The 24,682-nt window shown below is 60.1% G+C and overlaps 1 protein-coding gene across 2 annotated transcripts; it reads right to left on the bottom strand.

The window, feature by feature from the left end:
* Positions 1-3,023: 3,023 nt before the first annotated feature.
* Positions 3,024-18,403, bottom strand: BTBD2 (BTB domain containing 2). Of its 2 annotated transcripts, XM_073220660.1 has the most exons (9): positions 17,984-18,403; positions 10,074-10,193; positions 8,189-8,345; positions 7,395-7,500; positions 7,045-7,242; positions 4,854-5,046; positions 4,620-4,707; positions 4,226-4,372; positions 3,024-3,927 (listed from the first exon to the last, which is right to left on the bottom strand). In XM_073220660.1, the coding sequence occupies exons 1-9, from the start codon at positions 18,382-18,384 to the stop codon at positions 3,766-3,768; spliced, it is 1,572 nt and encodes a 523-aa protein (XP_073076761.1). In that variant the 5' UTR covers positions 18,385-18,403; the 3' UTR covers positions 3,024-3,765. The 2 variants fall into 2 exon arrangements, with proteins under 2 accessions (XP_073076761.1, XP_073076762.1); XM_073220661.1 differs by lacking the exons at positions 3,024-3,927; positions 4,226-4,372 and adding an exon at positions 4,382-4,408.
* Positions 18,404-24,682: the final 6,279 nt, after the last annotated feature.

Raw genomic sequence — 24,682 nt, 5'->3', positions numbered from 1 at the left:
GGTGAGATCAGACAGCATTTGTCTTTCTGTACCTGGCTTATTCACTGAGCATTATAATGTCCAGGTTCATCCATGTCATTGCAAATGACAGGATTTCCTTTTTAAGGGTGAAGAATGTGTGTGTGTGTGTATAATTCCCTGTATTCATCTGTCTGAGGGTTTCCATGTCTTTATTACTAATAATGCTGCATTGAACATGGGGATAACTGAGTTGCTGATTTCATTTCCTTCGGCTGCACACTCAGAATTGCTGTATCATATGGTACTTCTATTTCAAACCTCTTGAGGAACATTCATATTGTTTTCCATAGTGGTTGCTTGTATGTATGATTCTTGTAGTAAATCTGTACTTTTTCTAGTTTTTGTTCTGAAACAGCTAACGTTGTGGGTCTGCCATGACAGGTGATATCCTAGTGAGAAACCCAACCCCTCCGATTCTCTCCTCAGTGTCTGGTAGAAACTGTAGTGGTGTCTCCCTTCCTCTGCTGATGCCGGCGCTGTCTCCTCTCTCTCTCTCTCTCTCTCTCTCTTCTTCTTTCAAGGTTGTGCTGTGGTTTCTTCAAAGAACCAGCTAGTTTTGTTTTGTATTTCATTTTTTTCCTGCTTCATCTTTGGTCTTGGTACTCTGTTATTTCTCCTTTTTGGGGTTGAATTTACTCTTCTCTGTAGTTTGGTAAGACGAAAGCTTCAATCATTGAATTTAAACTTTCTTTTCTAACCTATGCATAAAGCTTAAATTTCTCCCTCCGTTCTGCGTTGGCAGGATCCTCAAATTTTGGTATGTTTTAATCACAGTATCATTCAGTTCAAAGTATTTCCTAATTTCCACATGGTTTCTTTTTTGGCCTACATTTGTGTAAGAATGTCTTACCTACCAAACATGGGGATCCTCTGGGCTGTCCGCCTGTGGTCGGTCTCCAGTCTGAGCGCTGTGTACTCAGAGAACACACCCTGCGTAAGTCCTTCTCGTCTAGAACTGCTCTGTGATATGAAACACTTTGGTCTCCGTTTCCTGCACACCTGGAAGACTGTGAGCTCTCGGCCCCTGGGCCTCGTGTTCCACATACGCTGTTAGGCCTGGTCTGTTGTTCATGTTCAGATCTAAAAGATCTTTCCGGATTTCTTCCTCATTGTCCTGTCATTTAGGGAGAGTTGTGATGGTGTTAATATCCGACTATGCTTACAGAGTTGCCTATTTCTCATTTTTGCTCCATTTTGTTCTCTAGATTTAAATATTTTGAGCATATTCTGTGGCACATAAATATTTAGGACTGTTATTATATCTTCCTGTCAAATCGACCCTTCTATCATTATGAAAGGTTCTTCTTTACTCTTAGTAATATGCATTGTGTTAAAGTCTGTCTTGCTTGACACTGATTCGGGTGCACCCACTTTCTTCGGGTTGGTGTTGGGTGATTTCCCGTTATCTTCAAAGCGTGACTCTTGTGCTCAGCCTGGCTTGGTTTCCTATCGTCTGGCCATCTTTAATCCGTTTGCATGTGATGTAAACGTTGACGTGGTTGAGTTTTCTTTCTGCCGTCTTGCTGTATGCTCCCCTTTAACTCCGTTGTGTCTGTGCAGGGCACGGAATTCCAGCTCGGGAGTACTTTCTGCAGCTCTCCTTTGATTTCCAGCAGTTGGACTATATGTGAATTTTTTCTTATAATCTCACTTTGCATCACTGAGATGATTACAGATCTGGGCCGGTGTCCATATCCATTCTGGACAGTTCTTAGCCTGCAGCCCATTACTCCTCCCCTCTGGGACTCCACGCACACAGACGCTTCTTGGCCCACAGCTCTTCCGCTGCTGTGGTCCCTTCACCTTCCTCTTACTGTGTGTGGGCGCTTTTCTTGTGACGCTGTGTCCTAGCTCACTAGTCCAGCCTTGTGTGGTGTCCAGCCTGCTGGGCGTCTAGCCACTGAGGTCTTTGCTACAGGTACATTGTATTTTTTAGCTCCAGGTTGTCAAATGTAGATACACTCTAACTCTGTCGAGAGTCCCCATCGTTGCCATGTTTTGTCCATTTTCTCTACTGCCTTGAATATATGTGTTCTGATAACTCCCGGTTCATGCGGCACTCACGGATCTGTTTCCTGCTTATCTCTGTGATGTCCGCGTGGATGCCGGACATCTTCACTGGCAGGGGCTTGTGCTGCTCTTGTTCTTCTCGGAGGGTCGAGTCCTTTTCGGCAGAGAATAGTCACGGCGGGTCACTGGGACCCCCATGACCGGGGACACTGCTGTCTCTAGGGCTGTCACTCCGCCGGCCCCTCCCACTGTCTTACTGCCAAGCCTTTGTGCCGGCTGTGCCCTTGACTTGGGTGGGCTCAAGCGCTGGGCACTGTCACCCTGTCCTCCCAAGGGGACGGCTCTAAACCACAGGGAGGCCCAGGCCAGGCTGCCCCTGGAGTGCTTGGAAGGCCTCATTCGTGTTCTCCTGGAGTGTGGCTGGTCTCGGGAGGTGATACGCAGCCGAGCTCAGGCACAGAGAGGGTGTTGGCAGCCAGCCACGTCCTGGACCTGGACTGTGCCCGGGTCATGACTGTAAAATACCTTGTCCTCTCCTGGGAACCTCTGGCATAAACTCTGTTACTCGGACTCCAGATCCCTCACTGCACAGAAGAGGGGCCAGGGTGAGTGGGGAACCTCGGGACAGAGCCGAGCAGCGGGTGCCTCCTGCGCGCCGGGCGCCGCCCCAGGTCCAGAGGACAGAGCCAGCGAGGGCCCCATGCAGCTCCCTGCAGCCCGGTCCTGGCAGAGTGCTGGGAAGGCCCCACTGGGCCACAGCCCCACGGCGCCCTGCTGGCTGTGCCCATTCCACCCACCCACCGGGTCCCCACTGTGCATAGAAGGGCCGTGGTGGAAGCCCCCGGGTGGGGAGGCCTACGGGGAGACTGATGACAGAGTGGGCGTGGGGCATGTGTCCCTCTTACGATGTAGAAGCAGCCGCAGAGAGAAGGGTTGGGTCTCAGAGCTGCCAGGGCCCCAGGGGCTCCGACAGGCAAAAGCAGGCAGGTCAGGGCTGTACGTTTCTTTCCTTTATTTAAAAAAGTCACTTGTGGGTGTGGTGTGAGGAGGGCACACCTTTCATGGCTTCAGGGAATACACGGGTCCCAAAAGGACTCACTGGGGCAGAAACACGCAGGGCGGCAGAGGCACCCAGGGGTCAGCACCTCGGTGCTCACCGGGGCCGACAGGCGGCAGTATGTACAGAGGTGGGGGGCCCGCACCATCACCCCTCCCGGCAGACGGGCTCTGAGGCCCCCGTCCTCGGCTGCAGGGCCTGGAGGAGGCTGAACGGGGAGGCTGGGCAGGCCCAGCAGGACCAGCAGGCGGCTCGAGGCCCACAGGAGTCCCACTGCCTGGGGCTCAGGCTGTCATGCTGGGGGCTTGGTGGGGCCTGGGCTCCCCCAGTGAGCAGAGCAAAGGAACACAACACCCCAACAAAACACTAGGGGCACCCCCACATACCGTCTCCCACCAGGGTGGGAAATCCGGGGTTCACTGCCACGTGCAGCCGGACCAGCCACAGGGGCCGCCAGCCTACGGGTCCAGTGCTCGGGCGCCCAAGGCAGCCCTGAGCTGCTGGGCAGCAGGCAGGACCCTCGGGGGGGGCGGGTCAGGCCTGCCCTGTCCCCCGAGTCCTGAGGGATTGTCGCACGGCCCTTGTCAGGCTCTGAACAGCGGCCGGGGCCCCATGAGAGTGAAGCTCCCCTCCTGGTGGCCAGAGGCGCGGGGTGGGGGGCCACAGGGCACGGCGGCCTAGGTGTAGAAGATGACCTCGGGGATCTGGCCGTCCTCCACGGACGTGCCATTGTTGTTCCCGGCCGCGTAGCAGAAGGTGAAGCAGGTCTTGGCCCCAGTCGTGGGGGACTCATGGGTCACCTTGCGCAGGCCTTTGGTGCCATAGTGGGAGTCTGGGCCCTGTGGGGCAGGGGCCATGAGAGTCAGGCGGGCCCCCGACTGGGCAGGGCAGCACCACCCCACCGGGGCCCCCGGGTGCAGGCCCTCTGGTCCACAGCAGAAGCCACACCATGAGGAGGTGGGCTACAGCGTAGGAAGGGAAGTGCACGGTCAGGGTCCCGGCACTGTTCGGGGGTCAGGCAGGGTCCTGGGTGGGCACCAGAGTCAGGGTCAGGGCCCTAGGCAGCGTGGCAGAATGAGGATCGCAGCTGGGGCCAGGGATGGGTTTGGGATCGGGGTGGGGTAAGGTCAGGCACACCTTGAGGGTGGCACAGGCCGTGTAGTTGACATTGGGCAGCACCTCTACCGGCTCCTTGAACATGACCCGGAAGGTGCCGGCAGAGCCGTCGCAGCTGAAGCCGGTGTCGTTCTGCCCCAAGACCGTGTTGCTGTCTGTGTGGACGATCTGCAGGCCGGGAGCCGGGCGCCCTCAGCCGCGGGCCTACATGCCCCCAAGCACACGCGCAGGGCCCCACAGAGGCTGAGCCACACCGTGCCCAGCCTCGGCCCCGACGAGGCAGATGCGAGGGGATGGGGAAGCATCATCAGCATTCCGCGGGTGTCCCAGGGGGCACCCCTCACCACAGGGGGGGGCACAGGGCAGAGACCCTTATAGGAGGGATGTCTCGAGGGCCAGGGGCCAGAGTGGGTACCTGGATGTTCACTTGGTAATCCGTGGGCCCGTGGATGGAGCCGTAGAGCCCGAAGCCGACCACGAAGATGCGCTTATTCACCGAGAACCTGAGCCACACATGGAGAAGCGAGATGCTGCCCCGGGACCGGACCGCAGCCGCCCCCAGCCCCACGCACCTGCCCACCCCGCCCGCAGGAAGACCCTCCTGGGACCCCTGCCCCCAGGCCTTCCTCCCCGCACCCCGCCCGCCCACCTGACGCGGTCGCTGGTGCCGCTGTAGCCCCAGCGGCTCTCCACCTGCTGGAAGCGGTTCACGCTGCACTCCTTCCCGCGGAGGCAGCAGCGTGGCCGGTCGATGAAGTCCACGCGCGGCTTGGGGTTGACGGTGAAGTGCAGGAACAGGCTGACCACCTCGCGGTCCACAAGGATGCCTGACTGCGCGGGCCCTGTGGGCACAAGGGGCGTGGGGCCAGGGCCGCTTGGGGCCATGGCTGGGAATGGGGATGGGGCAGGCCAGGGGCAGGCGTGCCCCCTGGGCACAGGGACGGTGAGCAGCGGCTGCCTCCTCGGCAACTCTGAGGCCATGCGGGATCTGCAAAACGGAGGGGTCCAGGCAGACCCCCAACAAACCGCCCTTCTCCACGGCGCTTGGGGTGGGGTCAGTGCAGATTCGCTCGCTCACTGGGCAAAAGCCCACCTGCTGCCCCTCACCCAGCCTCCACTGGGCCCCTGTTTGGAGCCCACGGCCGCCTGCCCAGGGGACTCTCGCCCCTAGATGGGGGTTCCTGGCTCAGGTGGGCCGGGAGGCCCCTGCACAGACGGGGAGGTGACAGGACCTGCCGGACACAGCCCCGCAGCCAGAGAGGGGTGCGGGAGGCGGACACCTGGGTGTGCGATGGCACGGCCGCGTGTGGGTGAGGACAGGCCAAGGGCCAGGTCTCACCTGGCACTACCCTCTACTTCCAGAACCACTCGTTTACCAACTATGAATGCACTTCTGCAGAAGCCCTGCTCTCTGCCCCCAACAACCCACACACAAAGCAGTCTTGGGGGCGGTTGTCCACAGAGGGAAGGAGGACAGAACCAGTGCAAAATGTTGACCACAGTTCTTTTAATCTCTGCCTAGGAAACGCAGAAAGAACAATACATCGGTCCTCAGCGGTACGTGCTCAGCTGAGCTTGTTTTTCAAATTTTCCTCTAGTTTCTCGTATTTTCAGGTGGAACCCAAGAAGAAGGGGCTTGCCTAAAACACAAAGGACCCGAGCCCCATGGGCTCACACCACGTGGTGGTGCCAGGGCCAGAGGGCCCAGCTCCAGCCCGGAGCACACCTGTCACGCGCGGTGCGCTAAGCTGGGTGGGGCTGGGGGGCCAGGTCGGGGCTGTACCTAGGCAAGGGTGTTTGTGGGAAAAGGGGGCTCCCTCCCCCAAAGGAGGTGAGAGTCACACAGGCTCCATTCTGAGGACAAGGGAAGGGCAGTTCCAGGAGGTGGCCAGGGACCCCAGAGGGTGTGGTGGCCAGGCAGGCCGGAGGCCACCAGGAGACGGCTTTTGGGGTGCAAGCCAGGGCTGGTGGGGAGGGGCAGCAAGGCTCATGTAGGTGTCTGGGAGAGGAGCAGTCCAGTGCCACAGCCCGGGGTCTCATCTGGGGGAACCCTGGCCCTCCAGGGGATATGTGGCTGTGTCTGGGGACCTCTGTGGTCACAACAGGGGGTGTCCCTGGCTGCCGTGTCCACAGTGCCCTGCAAGGGCCTGCACGCCAGGGGCCCTCTCCAAGCATCTGATGGAAGCTCGGTCCCCAGCACGGATGGGACACCGGCAGCAGATAAAACACGGGACGCTCGGTCAGACCTGAACTTCAGGGCCAAGAGCGCCCATCTATAGGCCAAGCAGGCCCTGCAGCACATGGGAAGTCTTACACTAGAAAACCGTTCTTGGTGCTAAATCTGGCAGCCCTAAGAGAGAGGATGGCGGGTGGGCACCACTGTGGGCCCCATCCGGGGCCTCCCAGGCCTGTCTGGCTCCAGGGCGAGGTCAGCACCGCACTAGGGGAGGGAGGCCTCTGGGGTCCCCTTCCTACCCTTCATGGGGCCGGTCAAGGGTGCTGACACCGCAGCCCAACCCCCAGGACGTGAGTCCAAGACGGGGCCCCTCAGGGGCCAGGCACACGCCCACACCGGTGTGCACACGGAAGCAGAAGGCAAGAGACGCGGGGACGCAGGACGGGCGGCGTCTGCAGGTCCTTCGACTTTACACTCTAAGGCGCCGTCCAAGCTTCCCGCGTGCACGCAGCGAGCATGCTGTGCCCCCGCAGGGGCTCGGGGGTGGCCGTGCGGCCGGCGCCAGACCCACCGTGCCGGCCCCAGGACACGCGCCTGGGTCACACCTGGGGCCCCCCGGGGTCGCGCTCCCCCCGAGCAGCCCCTCGGCACCGCTGGCCGTTACCTGCGGCGAACTCCTCGATGGTCATGAGCGGGAAGCGGATCAGGGCCAGAGCCTTGCCCAGGACCCTCCGCCTGTTCTCCGGCGTCACCTGCAGCTGCTGTCGCTGACACTCGGCCTCGGACCAGCGCACAACGGCGCTGAACAGGCGCACCTCGCGGATGCCCAGCGTGTCCCGCTCCAGCACGGCCACCAGCGTGTCTGCGGAGAGGGCCGGGCCGCAGCGACGCATGAGCGCCAAGCTCTCCAGCCAGCGCCGGGCCTGGGAGCCAGACGGAAGCGCCCCGGCCCCGCGGCGGACGCCCCAGCTGCTAGGTCCCTGGCCACATGCCCCGCAGCCCCGAGGGCCTCACCCAGGTCGATGTCGGTGAATCCCTCCGCGGTGATGGCGTCCGCGGTGTTCTTGTCGATGTTCTCCAGGCACAGGCTGGCAAGCTGCGGTTCGTCAAAGAGCCTGGCCTGGCGAGGGAGGGCGTGTGAACACCCAGGCCTCGGCTGGACTGAAGGCGACACCTGCCCCGAGGCTCCACACAAATGTCAAGCTCGGGGGCCCAGGGGCCCACAGACGGCCAGAGACCACAGCGGGGACCTGCCCCTCCAGGCCCCGGGGACGGGCCGGACACGGTAGCTTCATGCCTCTGGCCTCCAGGTCCCTTGGAACCACAGAGCTGCAGAACGCAGTGACCCCTCCACCCCGCTGCCCCCGTCTCTGCCGCAGCCTGGCTAGGGCAGCCCCGACGTGGCCGGTCAGCGCCCAGAGCCCAGGGTTCGCAGAGCCAGCGCACTTCGGTGGTGCCCTGACCTCCTGGGAGAAGGCGCCCCCTACACTCCGCGCTACCCCATCCCCAACCACCTGCGTCCACGTGCTTCCCAGTCTCTGGGTCCCTGTGGCCCCGCTGAGCCCTCCGATGCCCGACTGGACACAGCACCAAGAGGCCTGTCTCAAGGGAACCCAAATGCCTTTTGCCCCACACCTGACCCTTGCAAAGTGCATCAGAATACAGGCGGGAACCGTGAGCCCCACCTGCCAACAGGCGGCCTAGAAAAAAGGAGGGGATGGCACCAGAGGTGGGGGCAGGGGTGCAAACCACGGACAAACGCCCCTACCGCCCCCTCACCTGGGCCTGCGCCTGCCCCGCCCACACACCTGGGTCAGCAGCATGAAGGCGTTGTCGGCCCGGAGGTTCTTCTTCAGGAACTCCACGCAGTGGGCCTCCAGCGCAGGCACCGCGTACTTCTTGGCAGTGTACAGCGTGGTCATGACCGTCTCAGGTCCGATCTGAACCTCATCCGAGTAGAGAAACCTGGGAAGGTGGACGTGGAGGCCCTGAGGCAGGGGCTGCCCAGCCTGACCCCAGGGGCTCATGGCTCCATTCGGACGGCCAGACCTGGCCAGCAGGACCCCTAACCCACTGTCCTGGCCCGAGGAACGTTCCAAACCAGCCTCTGCTGACGTGTAGACGTGACCCAGCAAAGGCCATTAAATGTGAGTACCAGCAGGGGGCTAACCCAGTCACCCCCAAACACAGGGACACGTCTACACAGCAGGCCTGCCCCCTTCCCCATGTGAGGGCACCAGGGCTACGAGCCACCAGCTGCCCGTGGGACCCGCCCTGGACTCAGAGGTCTCCACATTCAGGCCTCGCTGCGAAGCTCAGTGAGTTGTGGGTAAATCACAGGCCCAGAGGGCCAGCCTGACTCACACTCACCCACACCCTGAATACCTGCCACTGGCCAGACTCTAAACGGGGGTCGGAAGTTGGGGTTGATTTAAAACAAAGGTGAGGGCCTGGAGAAATCAGAACCCCCATGCGGGGCCGGTGCACGGCGACAGGGGCGAACTCCCAGGGCACGCACCCTCGCCTGGTGTCGGCCAGGAATGCGCCGGAAGCCCCAACACAACCCCCAGCGTCTGGCAGACTAACCTGGTTGTTTCTGATTTCTTTAATGGACATCACTTTCAGTTTTTGAAATTAACAGTAAAATACACATGACAAAAAATTCACCATGATGACCATCTCTGAGTGCACAGCTCAGGGCATACAGCGCCCAGTGGTGCAGCCGACCCCACCCTCCATCCCCAGAGCTTTCCACCTGCCTAAACCAAAGCCGTCCCATGAAACACCCTCCACCCCTCCCCCAGCCCCAGCACCCACTTTCCGTCTCCGTGGCTGTGGCCCCTCTGGGGACCCCCTGGGAGTGGGTTTGGGATGTGCCCGGGTGAGGGAAGGGACGCCTGGAGCTGAGCGGGGAGGACTGGCCAAGGGCACCCTGTGGTGTGTCAGAGGGGGGACAGGTTAGCTCCAGTTTGTTATTTATGCTTTTTGTATGTTCTTAATTTTGCATGTGTGTGAGCCTGTGCCGTTTTATAATCGGATGGGAAAAAATAAACTGCATTTACAAATTTAACTGTTTGGGGTGATCTTTAAAGTCACCCATGACAATTTACACCAGCATTTCCAGAAGCGAGGGAATCGCGCTGAGCAAAGGAGACGGGTGGGGGGCTCCTGAAAGCCGGCCTCCTGTCTCGGCTCTCTCTTCTCGTCAGAGTAACATGGGCTGCAACGGGGTGAACCCTGGAACAGGCTCCTGGGGAAGCCGGACACAGAAGGCCACACAGCGCGCTTTCTATGAAATGTCCAGACAGAACGTGGGCCTGTGGGTGCCGGGGGCTGGGAGGCCTGGGGATGACAGCTCACGGGGCTTCTTTTTAGGGTGATGGGACATTCCGGAATCAGAGGTGATGTTTGCACAATACTGTGAATGCACCAAAATGCAGTTACTTGCACAGTTTCAATGGGTAAATTGTGAAATATCTGAATTACATCTTGATAAAAGGACACAAAAGTGAAAATGGCATGAGGATCTTCAGAGTGCATCCTCCACTGCAGAGGAGAGTTCTAGAAACCTCCAGGGGGCCGGGTGCCCGGGATGCCTTGTCACCAGGGGTCTCTGTCTTTGCCAGGCCGTCTCTATTCTCCAAGCCTCAGGCTTCTGCACCCACCCCACGGTGAGGGACCCAGAGGGCTCACTTGAGCAGCGCCAGGAAGGCGGCCGGCTCCACGTCGGGCAGCTCGATCTCAGTGGACGTGGTGGCCATTCCCCCGTTGAACATGGCATCGAAGACGGCACTTCCCACGGCAAGCACAAACCTGGCGTGTCAGAGAAGAGCCTGCTCGTCCCCGCTCATCCCAGTCACCAGAGCTGGGGGGACTGTCAGGGGCCCTGGGGATGGCTGAGTGTCCCCACCGGAGACCCTCGGCCAGCACCCCCAGAAGAAGCTGGCCCACAGCATCCTGGAGGAAGATGCTTCCAGAATGACGGCGCTGAAGACCACGGAGCAACAGGAGGCGGACAGGAGAGACCGACCGCCCCCCATGGCAGACGGGCTCACAGCCCAGCCAGCCCCGCCAGCCCCTCAGACACTCCCTCGCCCACTCACGCCTGGCAGGGACATCTGAGCCGGGCTGAGCCCGGGGGAAGGGCTTTGAGGCCAAGGGCGTGGGGCGAGTGTCAGGAGGCGGTAGCAGCAGGGAGGCCTGGGGTGCAGCCCAGGAACCCCTGCTGCTCAGGCCCATCGCCCATGTCTTCAGCTAGAGGGTGGGAGGACAAGTTGCGGGGTGCCCCAGCCTTCCCTCCCGCTGTGAGCCCTCCAGATGGCCTGGTGGACGGGCGCTAGGGATTCCTGCGGGGACCCGCAGGGGCTGAGCCGAGAGTATGGCGCACAGCACCCTGCCACGGTCCTTGGTGCCAGGGCCCACCCTGTGGCGGCCTCCCGAGGGGGGCAGGGACAGCTCACGGCCACAGCCCTGCGCAGGGTCCCTGCCACAACACGGGGGGGCTCTGAGCTGCCACCCCCCACTCAGAAATGTCGGGACTCAGCAGACACAGCCGACTCCCTGGCCACTGGCGGCTGCCTTCCCCTGCAGGGAGACGAGCCCCACCCTCCCCCCTGCCCCACCTTCCCATCAGCGGACATGTGCCCCTGACCCTGCCAGGTCCCGTCTGGGCCACAGTCCAGTCCGGGACTTGACTGCACCCCAAGGGCCAGACTGGAGCCAGAGGCTAGGGGGAAACCAGGTGTGGTGGCGTGAACAGCACCCCAACAGTCCTGCCCCCCAGGAGCGCCAGAACAGGACTTGGTGTGGAAACAGTCTCTGCAGAGGGCATTAGTTATGGTGAGGTCACACCGGGGTGGGGTGGTCCTACCTGACGACAGGGGTCCTTACAAAGAGGAAACTTGGACAGACACACAGCAAGAGGCCACTTGACAGGGGTAGAAACTGGAAGGAAGGGGGCCAAGAACCCAGGGCTGCCTGGGGTCCCCTGCGGCTGGACAGGTAGGGGGACCCAACCCCGGAGCCACAGGAGCCCGGCCCTCAGATCCTGAGCTGAGGGCTGTGTCTCTGGCTTTGTCTGCCTGCCTGCGGTGCTGCTCCGGCCACCCCAGGATGCTCAGGCCCATTTAGCTGCCATTCTCACCTGCCCCACCGCTTGTTCACTGCAGTGGCAGGGTCCCCAGGCCCCTGTGCCACAGTCCCACACATCTGCATACACGAAGTGCCTTCCTGTGCATCCTTTCCTTCCAGAAGTGAATAAATCATCTGATTGATCTCCGGAGGGAGAGGAAACGATGTGCCACCCACTGCCACGTGTCTGTGCAGGGCTACTGGCCGATCACGCCCATCAGTGCCCCGGGACATGGGGACAGCCCGTGGCCCCGCAGAGGCTGCTGGGTCCGAGGGGTCTGCCCACCTCCACGGCTCCCCCACCCACCTCGATCTCACTTAGACCTCCAGGGGCCTTCGGGCTCCAGCCTCCACACCTGCCCCTCTACTGCTCCCACCTCCAGTCGGCCAGAGCGCAGCCCCTCGCCCAGCAGCCTCCCCCTTCCTGCATCCGTTCCCTCCCTTCATCCTCCTTCCCCAAGAGCAGAAGGATACATGCAACTCAAAACCACAGTGAGGCGCCACTTTGCCCCACCAGGAAGGCTGGAATCAAAACTATGAGCAGTGGCGAGACTTGACGGGGATGTGGAGAAATCAGAACCGGTGCACGAAGGGCGGGAAGGTAAGACGTGCAGATGGTGAGACCTGGGGTCACCAGCAACTCCACCCCGGGTGTGTACCTGAGCAACACGTCCACATGAAACCTGAGCATGTGTGCACAGCAGCCAAAAGGTGGCAGCAGCCTGGATGCACTTCACACAGTGTGGTCCATCCGCACACGGAGCATCACGCAGCGTGGGAAGGAGCAGGGCACTGCCCCCTCTACAGCGTGGACGGGCCTCCAGGACACGGTGCTCAGGGACATGAGCCAGACAGCAGGGCAGACCCCGTCAGACCCCCCTCCCAGGAGGTCCCTGGAGGAGCCCCGTCCACACAGACAGAAAATGGACAGTGGGGCCGGGGGCTGGGGGGCTAGTTTCATGGGGACAGTTTTGGTTTGGGAAGGTGGAAAGTTCTGGAGATGGAAGTTGGGGACGTGCACATGTGAATGTCCTTAATGCCATGAGCTGTATATTTAAACATGGTAAGATGGTGAATTTTTTATGTGTATTTTACCACAATTTAGAACATTAAAGTTTAAACAAAAAATAAAAAACCAACATAGAACCCTGAGTGGGGCAGGGGAAAAAAAAGGCCAGCTAAGCAGCTTTGGAAAACAGGTGAAAGGCCAAAGGAATGGTACACAAATACTCAGTGCTCAGGAAACTTACTCTGTGCAGGAGAGGGGTTAGCCGCTGAGATGCTCTGTGTATGTTCTAGGATGGCACGACTAAGTCAGGACGCTGTGGGGGGGGCCAGGTTCTCGTCCCGCGGTCGGGCGGGGTGCCCTGGGCCCTCGGGCATCAAGGGGAGCCGGGGGCTCTCGGGTGGGTGGGCGGACAGAGGCAGAAGTGCGTGCAGGCGTGTGAGTGTGAAGGAAGTAAACCGCAGCTATGTCCGCGAAGGACACCGTGCAGCACTGGGCCCCCTCGGTGCCCAGATCTTGGTGACTAAACCCCAGTAGCCACTAAAAGGAACAGGGCTTCTTGGAGAAAGGGCTGGTTCCAGGCCAGTGCTCAGGAAGGACAAGAGGGGGCAGGAGCATCTTGTGGGGCCGGAGCATCGGGAAGTGCTCCAGACATCATGGGGAAACGCTCGAAGGACACGGGTGCCACACCGAGGGCTCCTGACAGCCAAACCCAGGACAACGTGAGCAAGGAAACAATGCGCGTACCGGGAGATGACCCACCAGTCCGAGACGACACGCATGAGCACCGGGACGACGGGTGAATAAGGGGGAAGAAGGGCCAGCTCTCCTTTTCAAAAACCCACATAACAAACACAGGGGTTATAGAAATAGAAAATCACCGGAGGGCGAATGCCGGAGCAGTAACTGTTTCTGGCAAGGATCGTCGCCCCAGAAGCTGCAGGCAGTTGGCAGCAGGGGGAGGGGAGCCACAAGGTCCGTACAGAGGAGCCCTCGGGAAGTTGTTTACAGAGGGGACAGGGCAACATTGCGGGGGAGAAGCTCGCAGACACCAGCTCACCGCACGGTCACAGCCCACACCACCAGAGACGGGGCAGGTGGGCTCGGCGGACCCTCGAAATGACGCACTGAGGACGCACATCGGCGCTTTGCCACCAGAGGGACGACACAGTGGAACGGCAGCCTGGGGACAGGCAGACCTGGAGTGGCCACATCAATCAGAAAAAAAACAGACATTACGACAAGGACTCTTACTAGAAAAGGGACTTTTCATGTGAACAGAGGATCACACCACCAGGGATGGGTAACAATTATAAACGAATACACACCTAGCAAGAGTCCCAGAATAATACACGAAGTAGAAACTGAGAGTTGATGAGAGGAAGAGACCATTCAGCAAATAGTTGGAGGTTTCCACACTCACTCTCAATAACTGTTAGAACAACCGGACAGAAAATCAGCAAGGAGACGGAAGACTGAACAACAGCGTCAGCCAAGCGGGCCGCACTGGACTTCACAGACCCCTCAGCCCCACAGTGGCAGAGCGCACGGAGCATCCCCCAGGACGGGCCGCACGCAAGGTCACGCAAATACACTTCAAGATACCAAAGGCAGCCAGAGCGCGCTCTCCAAACACACAGGAATTCAGTTATAAACCAACAATAGAAAGAAATCTGAGAAATCCCCACGTTTTGAAATTGAAGAACACACTTCGAAGTGACCCACGGGTCAAAGAAGGAGCACAAGGGAAAGTGGAAAGAGTTTTTACTGGAATGAAAATCCTGAATTTTTCAACACATCAAAATGTAGGGGATGCAGCTCGAGCAGGGCTTAGAGCTCAGCGTGACCGATCTGTTAAGTACCGGCCTGAAACCCACAGGGTAAGCTCCCATCTCAAGAATCTAGAAAATGAGGAGCAGATCAAACCTGAAGAAAGGAAGAAATGATAAAGGTGAGCATTGGAATTAATGAAACTGGGAATGGGAAAACGGGAAAATCAGTGAAGCTAAAATTGCTAAAATTCGAGAACACAGGAGCCCAGTTTGAAAAAGACGATGCACCCCTATGTTTACCGCAGCACTATTCACAATAGCCAAGAAATGGAAGCAACCTGAGTGTCCCTCAGTAGATGAATGAATAAAGGAGAGGTGGTGCATATACACAATGGAATATTATTCAGCCACAGGAAGAAAACAAACCCTACCATTTGCAACATGGATGGAACGACAGGTTATTATGCTCAGTGAAAAAAGTCAGGTGGAGAAAGACAAGCACCAAATGATTTCACTCATCTGTAAAAACTGAAGGAAGAAAATAGCAGCAGACTCAAGGAACCCAAGAATGGACTGACAGTTACCAAAGGGAAAGGGACTGGGGAGGATGGGTGGGAGGGGAGGGATAAGGGGGAAAAGGGGGCATTTCGATTAGCACCCATAATGGAGGGGGGTGGGGGGCACGGGGAGGGCAGTGCAGCACAGAGAAGACAAGCAGCGATTCTACAGCATCTTTACTGCGCTGATGGACAGTGGCTGTGATGGGGTGTGTGGGGGGGACTTGATAGTGGGGGAAGTCTAGTAAACACAACGTTGCTCATGTGATTGTAGATTAATGATACCAAAATAAAAAATAAATAAATAAAATTGCTAAAATTGTATTTAGTAGACTAACCAAGAGGAGCAGAGAGGCAAGTCCCCCAGATCAGGAATGTGAGGGGCGGTGCCGGCACGGACCCCGGAGGTCCCGAGACGATGCGCGGGCTCTCAAACAGCCCGACGCCAGCAAATCCAGACAGTCGCAATGCAACAGGGTCCTTCTTAGAAAGACACACACACCGCAACCTGACGCGTGAAGAATGAGAAATGTCAACAAGCATAAAACAAGTACAGTATGTGAACGAGGAATTTTGAAAGCCCTCCCTCAGAAGAAAGCCCGTTCTCAGGGGGCTCCACGGGGCACTTCCACCCAACACCTCGGAAGCAGTAACACCAACTCTATCCAGCAACCAGAGGGGGGACGTTCCCCAGGTCCTCGGAGGCCAAAGGCACGCGGAACCCTCCAGCCCTGCTGGGGGGAGTGTGAACTGTGCAGCCACTCTGGAAAGAGTCCCTTAAAATGTCAACTGTTAGTCTCCCTGTAATTCCAACATGCCACCCCTGGGGAGCGATCCGAGAGAAAGGGGGACTGGCGCCTACGTGCAGATCTGCGCCCGAATGTGCACGGCAGCATATTCGTAACGGCGAAAGCTGGAACTGTCCCGTATCCCTATCGGGTGGAGGTTCACCGGCACAACGGAATGTCGCAGTCACAGGAACTACCTCAGATATGAGAAGAAACGAACTACGGACGCACCCACAACTGCAACGCACACACAACTGCGCGGCCGGACCTGAGACTTCACACCCGATGAAGGCACCGGGGTGCAGTGACATATCCTATCCTGATTATGTCGAATCTAACGGCGGCAGAGAGAGTGGGCCGGCAGAGCGGGCACTGCCTGGGGCTCAGGGTGAAAGGGAGCACGATGGCAAGCGGGCTAGAGGGGGCCTTCTGGGGTGATGGGTGGGCTCTGACACCAACTATGGGGACTGTCGCACAACGGCACGCACCTTTTTGGGGCCACCATTCAACCCACTACACCAGTGCTGTGGGCTTGTGGACAGAACATGCCAAGGTAAGGTCATAGCCATCAGGGGCCCCCTGGAGCCTCAGGACATCACCCCGAGGCTGACCTGGACCCAAAGGCTGAAAAGACAAACCAAAGCTTCTTGCGAGGGGCGCTAAAGCAGGAGCCACGGGGCAAGAAAACGGACATTGGCCTGGCACCGCAAGTGGCAGGCCCATGGGGATGGGGTGGCCGGTCTGACAGAGAACATGAACCATGGGCGTGGGGGCGCCCACACCTCGAACGGGAGGGGCCTGCATCCCAGACACCATCCGCAGGGTGCTTCTCGCCCTAGGCGCCCCCGCCTGCACACCTTCCCATTGCTCCCAGCCCCAACTCCCTGCAGGCAGACCCAACTCACACTGCCGTCCCGGCCCCACCAAAGCACCATGTCCCCCCCCCCGACACCTGCCCTCCTCTGGGATGCTGGAGCCAGGAGCCTGGAGGAACCCCAGCGCGAACCCCTACTCGCCCTCTTCTGCCAAGCCGCCCGCTCACCACACCACGGACACAGGCCTCCCATTTCTGCTGCTCCCCAAGCACCCGGCACGCACCTCCGGTCTGCGGCTGTTCCACCCTTCACGGCAGATGGGGCCCCTCTGGGCCACGGCACCCCCTTGCCCAGCACCTGTCTCCGGGCGCCCCCTCCCTGAGCCAGGAGCCCTGTGCTCCCCCCTGCACTGTGGCCCCGGTAGGGCCGGGCCCCTCTCTGCTTCCCTGCTGGGCTCCTCACTCCGCCCTCACAACTACGGGTCCTGAGGCAGCGGCCCCTGGGGGCCCCCTGCTCCCCTTAAGCAGAAACCCTAGATTCCCGCACTGGACGGGTGTCCAGGGGCATCCACCCGCCCAAACCCTCAGGGCCCGGGTCATGTGAGAGAGCATGCTGCGACCTGGGGCGGCGGGGTCCTGGGGATGTGGGGAACCGGGGATGCTGGGGCCCGGGGCGGCGGGGTCCTGGGGATGTGGGGAACCGGGGATGCTGGGGCCCGAGGCGGCGGGGTCCCGGGGATGCTGGGGCCAGAGGCGGCAGGGCCCGGGGATGCAGGGGCCCGGGGCGGTGGGGGTGGGGGATGCTGGGGCCCGGGGATGCTGGGGCCCGGGGGGGGGGGGGTCGGGGACGCGGGGCCCGGGGATGTGGGGAGCCGGGGCGGTGGGGGCCGGGGATGCTGGGGCCCGGGGCGGTGGGGGTCGGGGACGCGGGGCCCGGGGATGTGGGGAGCCGGGGCGGTGGGGGCCGGGGATGCTGGGGCCCGGGGCGGTGGGGGTCGGGGACGCGGGGCCCGGGGATGCGGGGAACCGGGGATGCTGGGGGCCCGGGGCGGTGGGGGTCGGGGATGCGGGGAACCGGGGACGCGGGGAACCGGGGATGCTGGGGCCCGGGGCGGTGGGGGTCGGGGACGCGGGGCCCGGGGATGCGGGGAACCGGGGATGCTGGGGCCCGGGGCGGTGGGGGTCGGGGACGCGGGGCCCGGGGATGCGGGGAACCGGGGATGCTGGGGCCCGGGGCGGTGGGGGTCGGGGATGCGGGGCCCGGGGACGCGGGGCCCGGGGCGGTGGGGGCCGGGGACGCGGGGCCCGGGGATGCGGGGAACCGGGGATGCTGCGGCCCGGGGCGGTGGGGGTCGGGGACGCGGGGCCCGGGGACGCGGGGAACCGGGGATGCTGGGGCCCGGGGCGGTGGGGGTCGGGGACGCGGGGCCCGGGGATGTGGGGAACCGGGGACGCGGGGCCCGGAGATGCTGGGGCCCGGGGCGGTGGGGGTCGGGGACGCGGGGCCCGCGGCGGCGGGATCCCGGGGCGGCCCACCTGTGCGCCGGGATGCGCTGCGCGCCGAGCCCCTTGCCCACCAGGAAGTGCACGTCGCACAGCACCTCGTTGTTGAAGAGGAAGGCGAAGCGCTCCTTGAGCGTGGGCTTGGTGGCCTGCCAGTTGTACACGGGCTCGCGCAGCAGCGCCGCCGCCCCCGGCTCCTCGGCCGCCCGCTCCCCGCCCGCCGCGGCCTGCGCGCCCGGCCCCGGCCCCGACTGCGGCCCCGGCGGCGGGCCTGGCGCGGGGGGCGGCCCGGGGGCGGCGGGCGCGGGGGCGGCGGCGGCGGCCGCGTTGCCGGGGGCCGGGGCGGCGTTGGCGCTGGGCCCGGGGCCGCCCCCCGCGCCCGGGCCGACCCCCGGCGGGCAAGACGCGCGCCCGCCGCTCCCACCCGCCGCCATCTTGTCGGTGCGGCGGCCGCGGGGGCGGGGCGGGGCGGAGGGGGGCGGGGAGCTGGGGGAGGGGCGGAGGAGCGCGGGGGGGGGGCGCGGGGGCGCGGGGAGGGGCGGGGGCGCGCAGCAGCCCGGCCCCTGCACCCCTTGCACCCCTGCACCCGAGCCCCTGATTCCCGGACCCCAGACCTAAATGCTGCAGCTCAGACCCGGGACCCCACGTCTAGATCCTGGAGCCTGGACGCCAGACTTCATTCCCCGAATTGGGCCCAGACCCTGTATATCCTGTACCTCAGACACTGGGCCCCACACCCCGGAACCAGGACCCACACCAAATATCCCGGATCTCAGGCCCCAGATCCCGGATCCCCATACCCCGGAGGCCCCCAAGGCCCAGTCCCCGGATTCTGAACACCAGTGTCCATACCCCAGACCTCACATCCTGCACCCCAGACCTGAAGCCTCAGATCCCAGGCTCTGGACCTGATTCCAGATCCAGGATCCCAGAATCCAGATCTCGGGTTCCGGATCCCAGACCCAGGACCCCACACATGAGACCCCAACCCCAGACACTGGGCTCCAAATCTACACCTCAGACCTTGGACCCTGGATCCTGGACTCCAGAGCCAAGTCCCCAACCCTGGGTGATCCACCTGCCCAATGGAGGGTCCCCCAATGTACGGGTGTCGGGGCGCGTACTGGGCCCCCAGAAAGCGATTGTGGAATGAAGGGGGATGCTTTGTGCATTCAAGACTCAGCACACAGGCAGGGCCCTTATCCGGGCCAGGCCACTGCTGGGCAGAGTGGACGGAGTTGGAACCCTCAAATCGCAAAGTGCAGCCAGAGGGTCTGAGTGCCCGAGTGGCTTGAAAATGAGGCAGGGGAGCCAGGAGGGCATAAAACAGGCTTCTTGAGTAGCCTGGTGGTCAGAACCTGGAGATGAAATCCCAGGGGACTGGCTGGAAGTAGGGGTGCTGACCAGGGACTAGGCGTAGGAAAACGAATACGCCAGAGGAGCCTCGTCAGGGTCCCAGAGCCGCGTCCAGTCTCTGCCCAGACTTTGGCCAGTCCTCTGGGTCCTTCTCTGGCCTCCCCTCCGAGGTCGGCTTCACGGGGTGCAGAGCCCAGGCGTCGCCCACCGCCCAGTGCTTGATTTCACATTCCGCTGTCACCATCTTGTAATACATAATGATTTTGGAAGCAGTAGCCAGATATATTCTATAACGACATTTTGTCTTGTAATATCCCAACCCATCTATCAATAAAGATGTTTATGTTTCAAGTGAAAAAAAAAAGGTTAAATTGATCTGAACGTGTCTTATTTGTGTCCTACATTTGTGAAGTCACAGCTCTTTAGACACCGAGATACAATCTGACCGTAACAACATCAGGAAAACAGTCATCTGGGGAGTGGAGGGAGCTTACTGGGATGCTGGAATGTTCTAGATCTTGATGGGTGTGGGTGACACGGTCCCCACATTTGCTTAAACGGACTGAACTGCACCTAGGATCCTTGCAGGTCACTGTAGGTCTGGTGCCTTTCAGAAGACACATCAGCTGTGAAAGCAGAAAGTTGAGGACACCTGGACACCAGGGAGAACAAGGGAGGTGTGGCCAAGCCTTTTTGCCCCATCTCCTTGACATTTTTTTTTGCTGTTTGCTGATGAAACATGTGCCCCGACTCCCCTGCAGGGACTCTGAGTGCGTGAGCTTCACACCGGGGGTCCCTGAACCTCTCCCAACCCTGTCAGAGCTGGTGGTGACCTCCAGGCGGCGCTGTTGACATAGCCAATCCCAGGCTTTTAATTCCTTTCTGCAGACCACGGTTTCTATGAAACCATCCACGGCGTGCAGGGTGGGACGTCACTTCCCACCCCGCTTCTGAGACGCTAGGGTACTGGGGCTGCTGCACATTCACACCAAACATCTATTGAAGTAAAAAAAATAGATGGTTAGCGAGAAATCTAGGCGGCAGAGCAATTTGATGGGACCAGGATAGGCCACTCCCAATATGCCATTTTGGTCTAAGAATTATTTTGAGATGAAGGCATCTGAGTTCCTGAAATCCCTTATCTGCCTAAAAGCAGAGCCTCCCAAAGGAACTCATTTGTCGTAAATCCTTTCCCAGGACCAACTCTAATATTCTCTTCTTAAAGAAGGTAAATCATTCACATGCCAGAGAGACTTGTCAGGAAGTATCAGATCTGCCACCTGTTCTCCTGGGGGCCCATTTATGTTTCCGAAAATTCACTGGCTGTCCCATCAATGGCCTCTCTCCCTTTGTTTTCCCCTAAAACAATGGCCCATTAGCTCTCAAACCTCACTGTTACCTGGGGCATTTGCTTCTCTCTGTGATCCCTGAGCTCATAAAATTAAAAATAAATACATTTGCATGCCTCCTGTTAAAATGTCTTTTAACAGTTTAATTCACAGCTCCAAGCAAAGAACATAAGAGGGTAGAAGAAAAAGATTTCCTCGTCTATAGAGCTGGAATTTGTCAGTGAGGTCCGCTGTGGGGTGATGTTGCTTGGTTCCACAGGGCCCACATTAGCTGGGGCCGAATGCGGAAACACTTCCAACAAGCCAACGCAGCCTTCTCCTAGACACCCTGGCCCAGTCGGGTGCCTACGAGTGGGCCAGTGACCCTGACCTGGCGGGGCCCAGCTCAGGCCAGACGTCTGGTGCCAGGGGCGCTCTGCCTGGATTTAGTCTCTGGGCCATTTTATAGTCTCTTGCCCATCAGACTTAGGGGTTTCAGAACAGAATGTTCCCCCACAGGGACAGCGTGGCCCCATTCAGTCTCAAATCAAGGATGTGACTGGGTTTGGGGGAAGGGCGGAGGCCCCTCCAACTGGGACCAGCCAGGAGGGGTGAGGCTGATGAACGGACACAAAGATTTGTTTACAGTGCAATGCGATGGAGCGAATTCTGGTCCCAACAAATGTATTCGAGTGATTGGCCCAATGACCTAATGTTTGACAAACTTTGAAGTTGACTGTTATACTTCAGGGATGTCAGCCAGGAATGAGAACTGAGCAAGTCGGAATGTTCTGGAAGAACTTTGCTCCCTGCTCTGGGAGGACTGACCTGCTCCCAGGAGCCTTGGTGAACCAGGTGGTGGGACCTGAATCAAAGGGGTCCCCTCCGTGGCAGACTTATCTTATCTCTCCCAGGACCTGGGAGATCCAAAGTCCTTCGCACAAGATTGTTTCTTTGCCCACGAGAGCTACCACTGGGGCTTATTGCTTCCCTCCCCCGTCCAACGGTGGTAATCGAAGCTGAGAGTCCCAACTTTGCCTCGCAGCCTCTGGGAAAAGCGTGCAACCTGCCAGTGTTTCCAGAGACAAGTGGGAGACAGCAGGGGCAGCCCCCAAGGCCTGGCACGGTGGTCGCCCTCACCCCGAGGGGCCGTGGTGGCACTGGTTCCTGCACTCTGCCCTCCAAGTGCCTGAGACGAGCTTTGGGAACTGGGTGGTGGGTGGACGAGAGGGCTTCGCCTGCCTCGTCTGTGACACGGGGATGTCCATGCCTCCCTGGAAGGCAGTGCGACACAGAGGAGACGGCAGTGTGGGCTGGGCTCTCTTACCCTTCAAGCACTGGTGCCAGGCCCCCTTCTCTAGGAACCTCCCAGGAGTGGGATCAGGCAGGGTCTGTCCTTTGTGTCTGGCTCATGTCACTGAGCACAGTGTGCCTCAAAATCCATCCATGTCGTAGCAGGACCCCTTCCTTGCACACTGAGTACCATTCCACGTGTTACTCGCGGAATGACCCGTGCTGCTGTGAGCACGGACATGCACGTTTTTGTGGGGACCAAACCTCTGGGGTGGGGCTGTCAGGCAGCAGACTGAGCAACTCCCGATGGTCCCAGAAGAGAGGCGTGCAGGCGCGCGCACGCAGGGGGACAGAGGGCCAGCTTCCTGTCACGTGCGCTGCCGGGTCCTTCCTGTGGTCCCCGCCTGGGTCTGCATCTTCTGTGGAGCTGAGCCAGACACCGGAGGGTGCAGTGGGGGGGGACTCCAACTCCCCCACCCTGGGGCTCGCTTGTTCCCAGGACGCCGCGGCTTCCTCCTCCCACCCACAGGGGCGGTGTGCTCCTCCCGCCTCGCATCTGTGGTAAGAGGATGTGCCACAAGGGACGCCCTGCCAGCACAGGCCTGGCAGTGTCTGCTTCCCTCCTCTCGGCTCACTTGTGCTTCTGGAGGCCGCGGAGGAAGTGGGGACCCCATGCCACACATGGGAAGTGCTGGGGTATGAGAGGCCCGCAGAGCGCGGCTGCAGGGGAGCCAGGTGCGCCAGGGAGGAGGACACGGGGGGCCAGCGGCCGTGGGACTGAGCCCTTCCCGCGTGCCTGGCTGTAGGGCCACAAGCACGATAAGGGGGGGCTGTTTTAGCCACTGAGTTTGGAGCTTACAGTCATGCACCCATAAACTGGAGTGCTCCCCTCTCCCTAAGGCGCAGGACCCCCATCTCGGTTCTGGATGGTTCCCCACAGCAGGCAGGCTGGGGTGGGGTCCCCCCTCTGCCACACAGTCCTGGGCACCCTTTTGGCCCTGTTCCCCTGACAGAGCCCAGCCCTTATCCCTGCTCCTGAGAAACCTCCAAGTGGACTGTGTCATTCTGGCAATTTGGGGACAGGGACAGCCGCCTGGGCCCCCCATCTGCCGCCATCCTCTGCATGCAAGCCTCTTGCCCCCCCTTCCCCTCCCAGATGGCTCTGGATTCCCAAGCTCTTCCCATCCGCACAGAGAAATCCAGCTTCCCGGCTCCCAGCACCTGGCCAGCCAACGGAGGGCCCAGCGGCCCAACCTGCACACAAGCAAAGGAGACCGGGCGAAACCAGCCTGAGAGGCCACCCTCCCTGTGACATCCCAGCCCACGCGGGCTGGACGGGAGCCGCTTAGCCCCTGGGCATGGAACTCCCCGCCCCCAGCCCCCTGACTGTGAGGAGAACCGCGGCCATTCCCAAGCGCGGACACCACAGATGAACTGGCACGTCTGATTCACGTATTTATAAAAACCCACAGCACTTGCTCATGTAATTGTACATGAATGATACCAAAATTTAAGAAAAACTTTAAAAAAGGTAAGTGAAAAAAAAACCCACAGCACAAATGTATTTATATATTTTTATTCTGGGAAATAAAATAATTCTGGTTATATTGCAAATACATATTGCTTCTTTTATTATAGAAAGGAAGGCAGGAGAGAGGGCAAGAGGGAGGGAGGGATCGTGAAGAGAGAGACAGAGACAGGCAGAGAGCCCGGCTCTCGCCGTAGACACACTGGCTGTTTGCCTGGGACCAAACGACTTGAAATCTCTGTGCCTTGGTTTCCCCATTTGAAAACTGCCTCCTCCCCTCTGCTTGGGGCGCCTGGAGAAGCCCCCAAGCCCAGGTGCAGGGGTTAGGGGCCCTCATCCCCTGCCTCCATTCCTTACTCTGGGGCGGGGGGCCTCAGGGAACCCCACGCAGGTGCCATCCACTGCCCTGGAGGGTATTCCCCAGGTGGTCGCCATGCGGTGTGACACCCGAGGAACTGCACCAGAGAGGGTGACGGTGCAGAAGACAGGGGAGCCCTCTCCCCCACTTCACAGACGGGCGGAGTGAGGGGCAGGCCCAGTTTCACGCAGAAGGGCCACAGTCGGGCTTAGAGGAGGGGCTGCCTGTCCAGAGCCCTGGCTCACTCCGTCTCTCCTGTCACGACGAGTGTTTATTGAGCCTGGCTGTGCACCCTGGGTTCAAGGCGAACGGACCGCAGGCACTAAAACCGGGACCAGCCAAAGGCTGGAGGTAAAACCCAGGACGACAGACACCTGCACTCCGTCCCGCCAGCCTCGCCGCACAAGACCTCCAAATCCATTCAAATGAACTGAATAAAGATTCTGGTTCCTCAGCCCCGCCAGCCACACTCCACCCAGGAGATACATGTGCCCACAGATGGAGAACATGTCTATCATTCTAGAAATTTCTTTTGGAAGGCACTGGGTCCCCTGGTCCTGTATGATGCACTGCTTCCAAGCAAGAAGAGAATTCCCATAGGGCGCAGGGCGGGGGGAGGGCGGCCAAGTCCACGGAGCCACTTCCCAGTAAGCCAGATTGTAGCCATATTGTAAGAGAGGTTTGTGAAATGTTGCCAATGGGGAAAACGGGGCACAATGTTACTTCCTGCAACTGAGTATGGACGCGTGGCTCCGTGGTTCTGCTGCGAACACTCCCAGCGCAGGATCGTGCTCTTGGTGACCAGGTGTTTCCTACCAGGCCCCGATATGGAAGGTTGTGGGTGCCTTTCTCACCGGGACAGGGCCATC

Source organism: Manis javanica, chromosome 13, assembly GCF_040802235.1.
Source record: "Manis javanica isolate MJ-LG chromosome 13, MJ_LKY, whole genome shotgun sequence".
In the NCBI taxonomy this organism is placed as follows: domain Eukaryota; kingdom Metazoa; phylum Chordata; class Mammalia; order Pholidota; family Manidae; genus Manis; species Manis javanica.
The sequence above is the reverse complement of the archived record's forward strand: the minus strand, read 5'-3'. Positions and strand labels throughout refer to the sequence as shown.

What these genes read in the sequence shown, in the direction of transcription:
- BTBD2 (XM_073220660.1), bottom strand. Translation starts at nt 18,384, where the DNA reads ATGGCGGCGGGTGGGAGCGGCGGGCGCGCGTCTTGCCCGCCGGGGGTC. An exon ending in GCCTTCCTGGCGCTGCTCAA is followed by an intron (nt 8,346 to 10,073) that starts GTGAGCCCTCTG and finishes CCACCTTCCCAG; the next exon opens with GTTTCTCTACTCGGATGAGG. An exon ending in CATCGAGGAGTTCGCCGCAG is followed by an intron (nt 5,047 to 7,044) that starts GTAACGGCCAGC and finishes TTGTGCCCACAG; the next exon opens with GGCCCGCGCAGTCAGGCATC.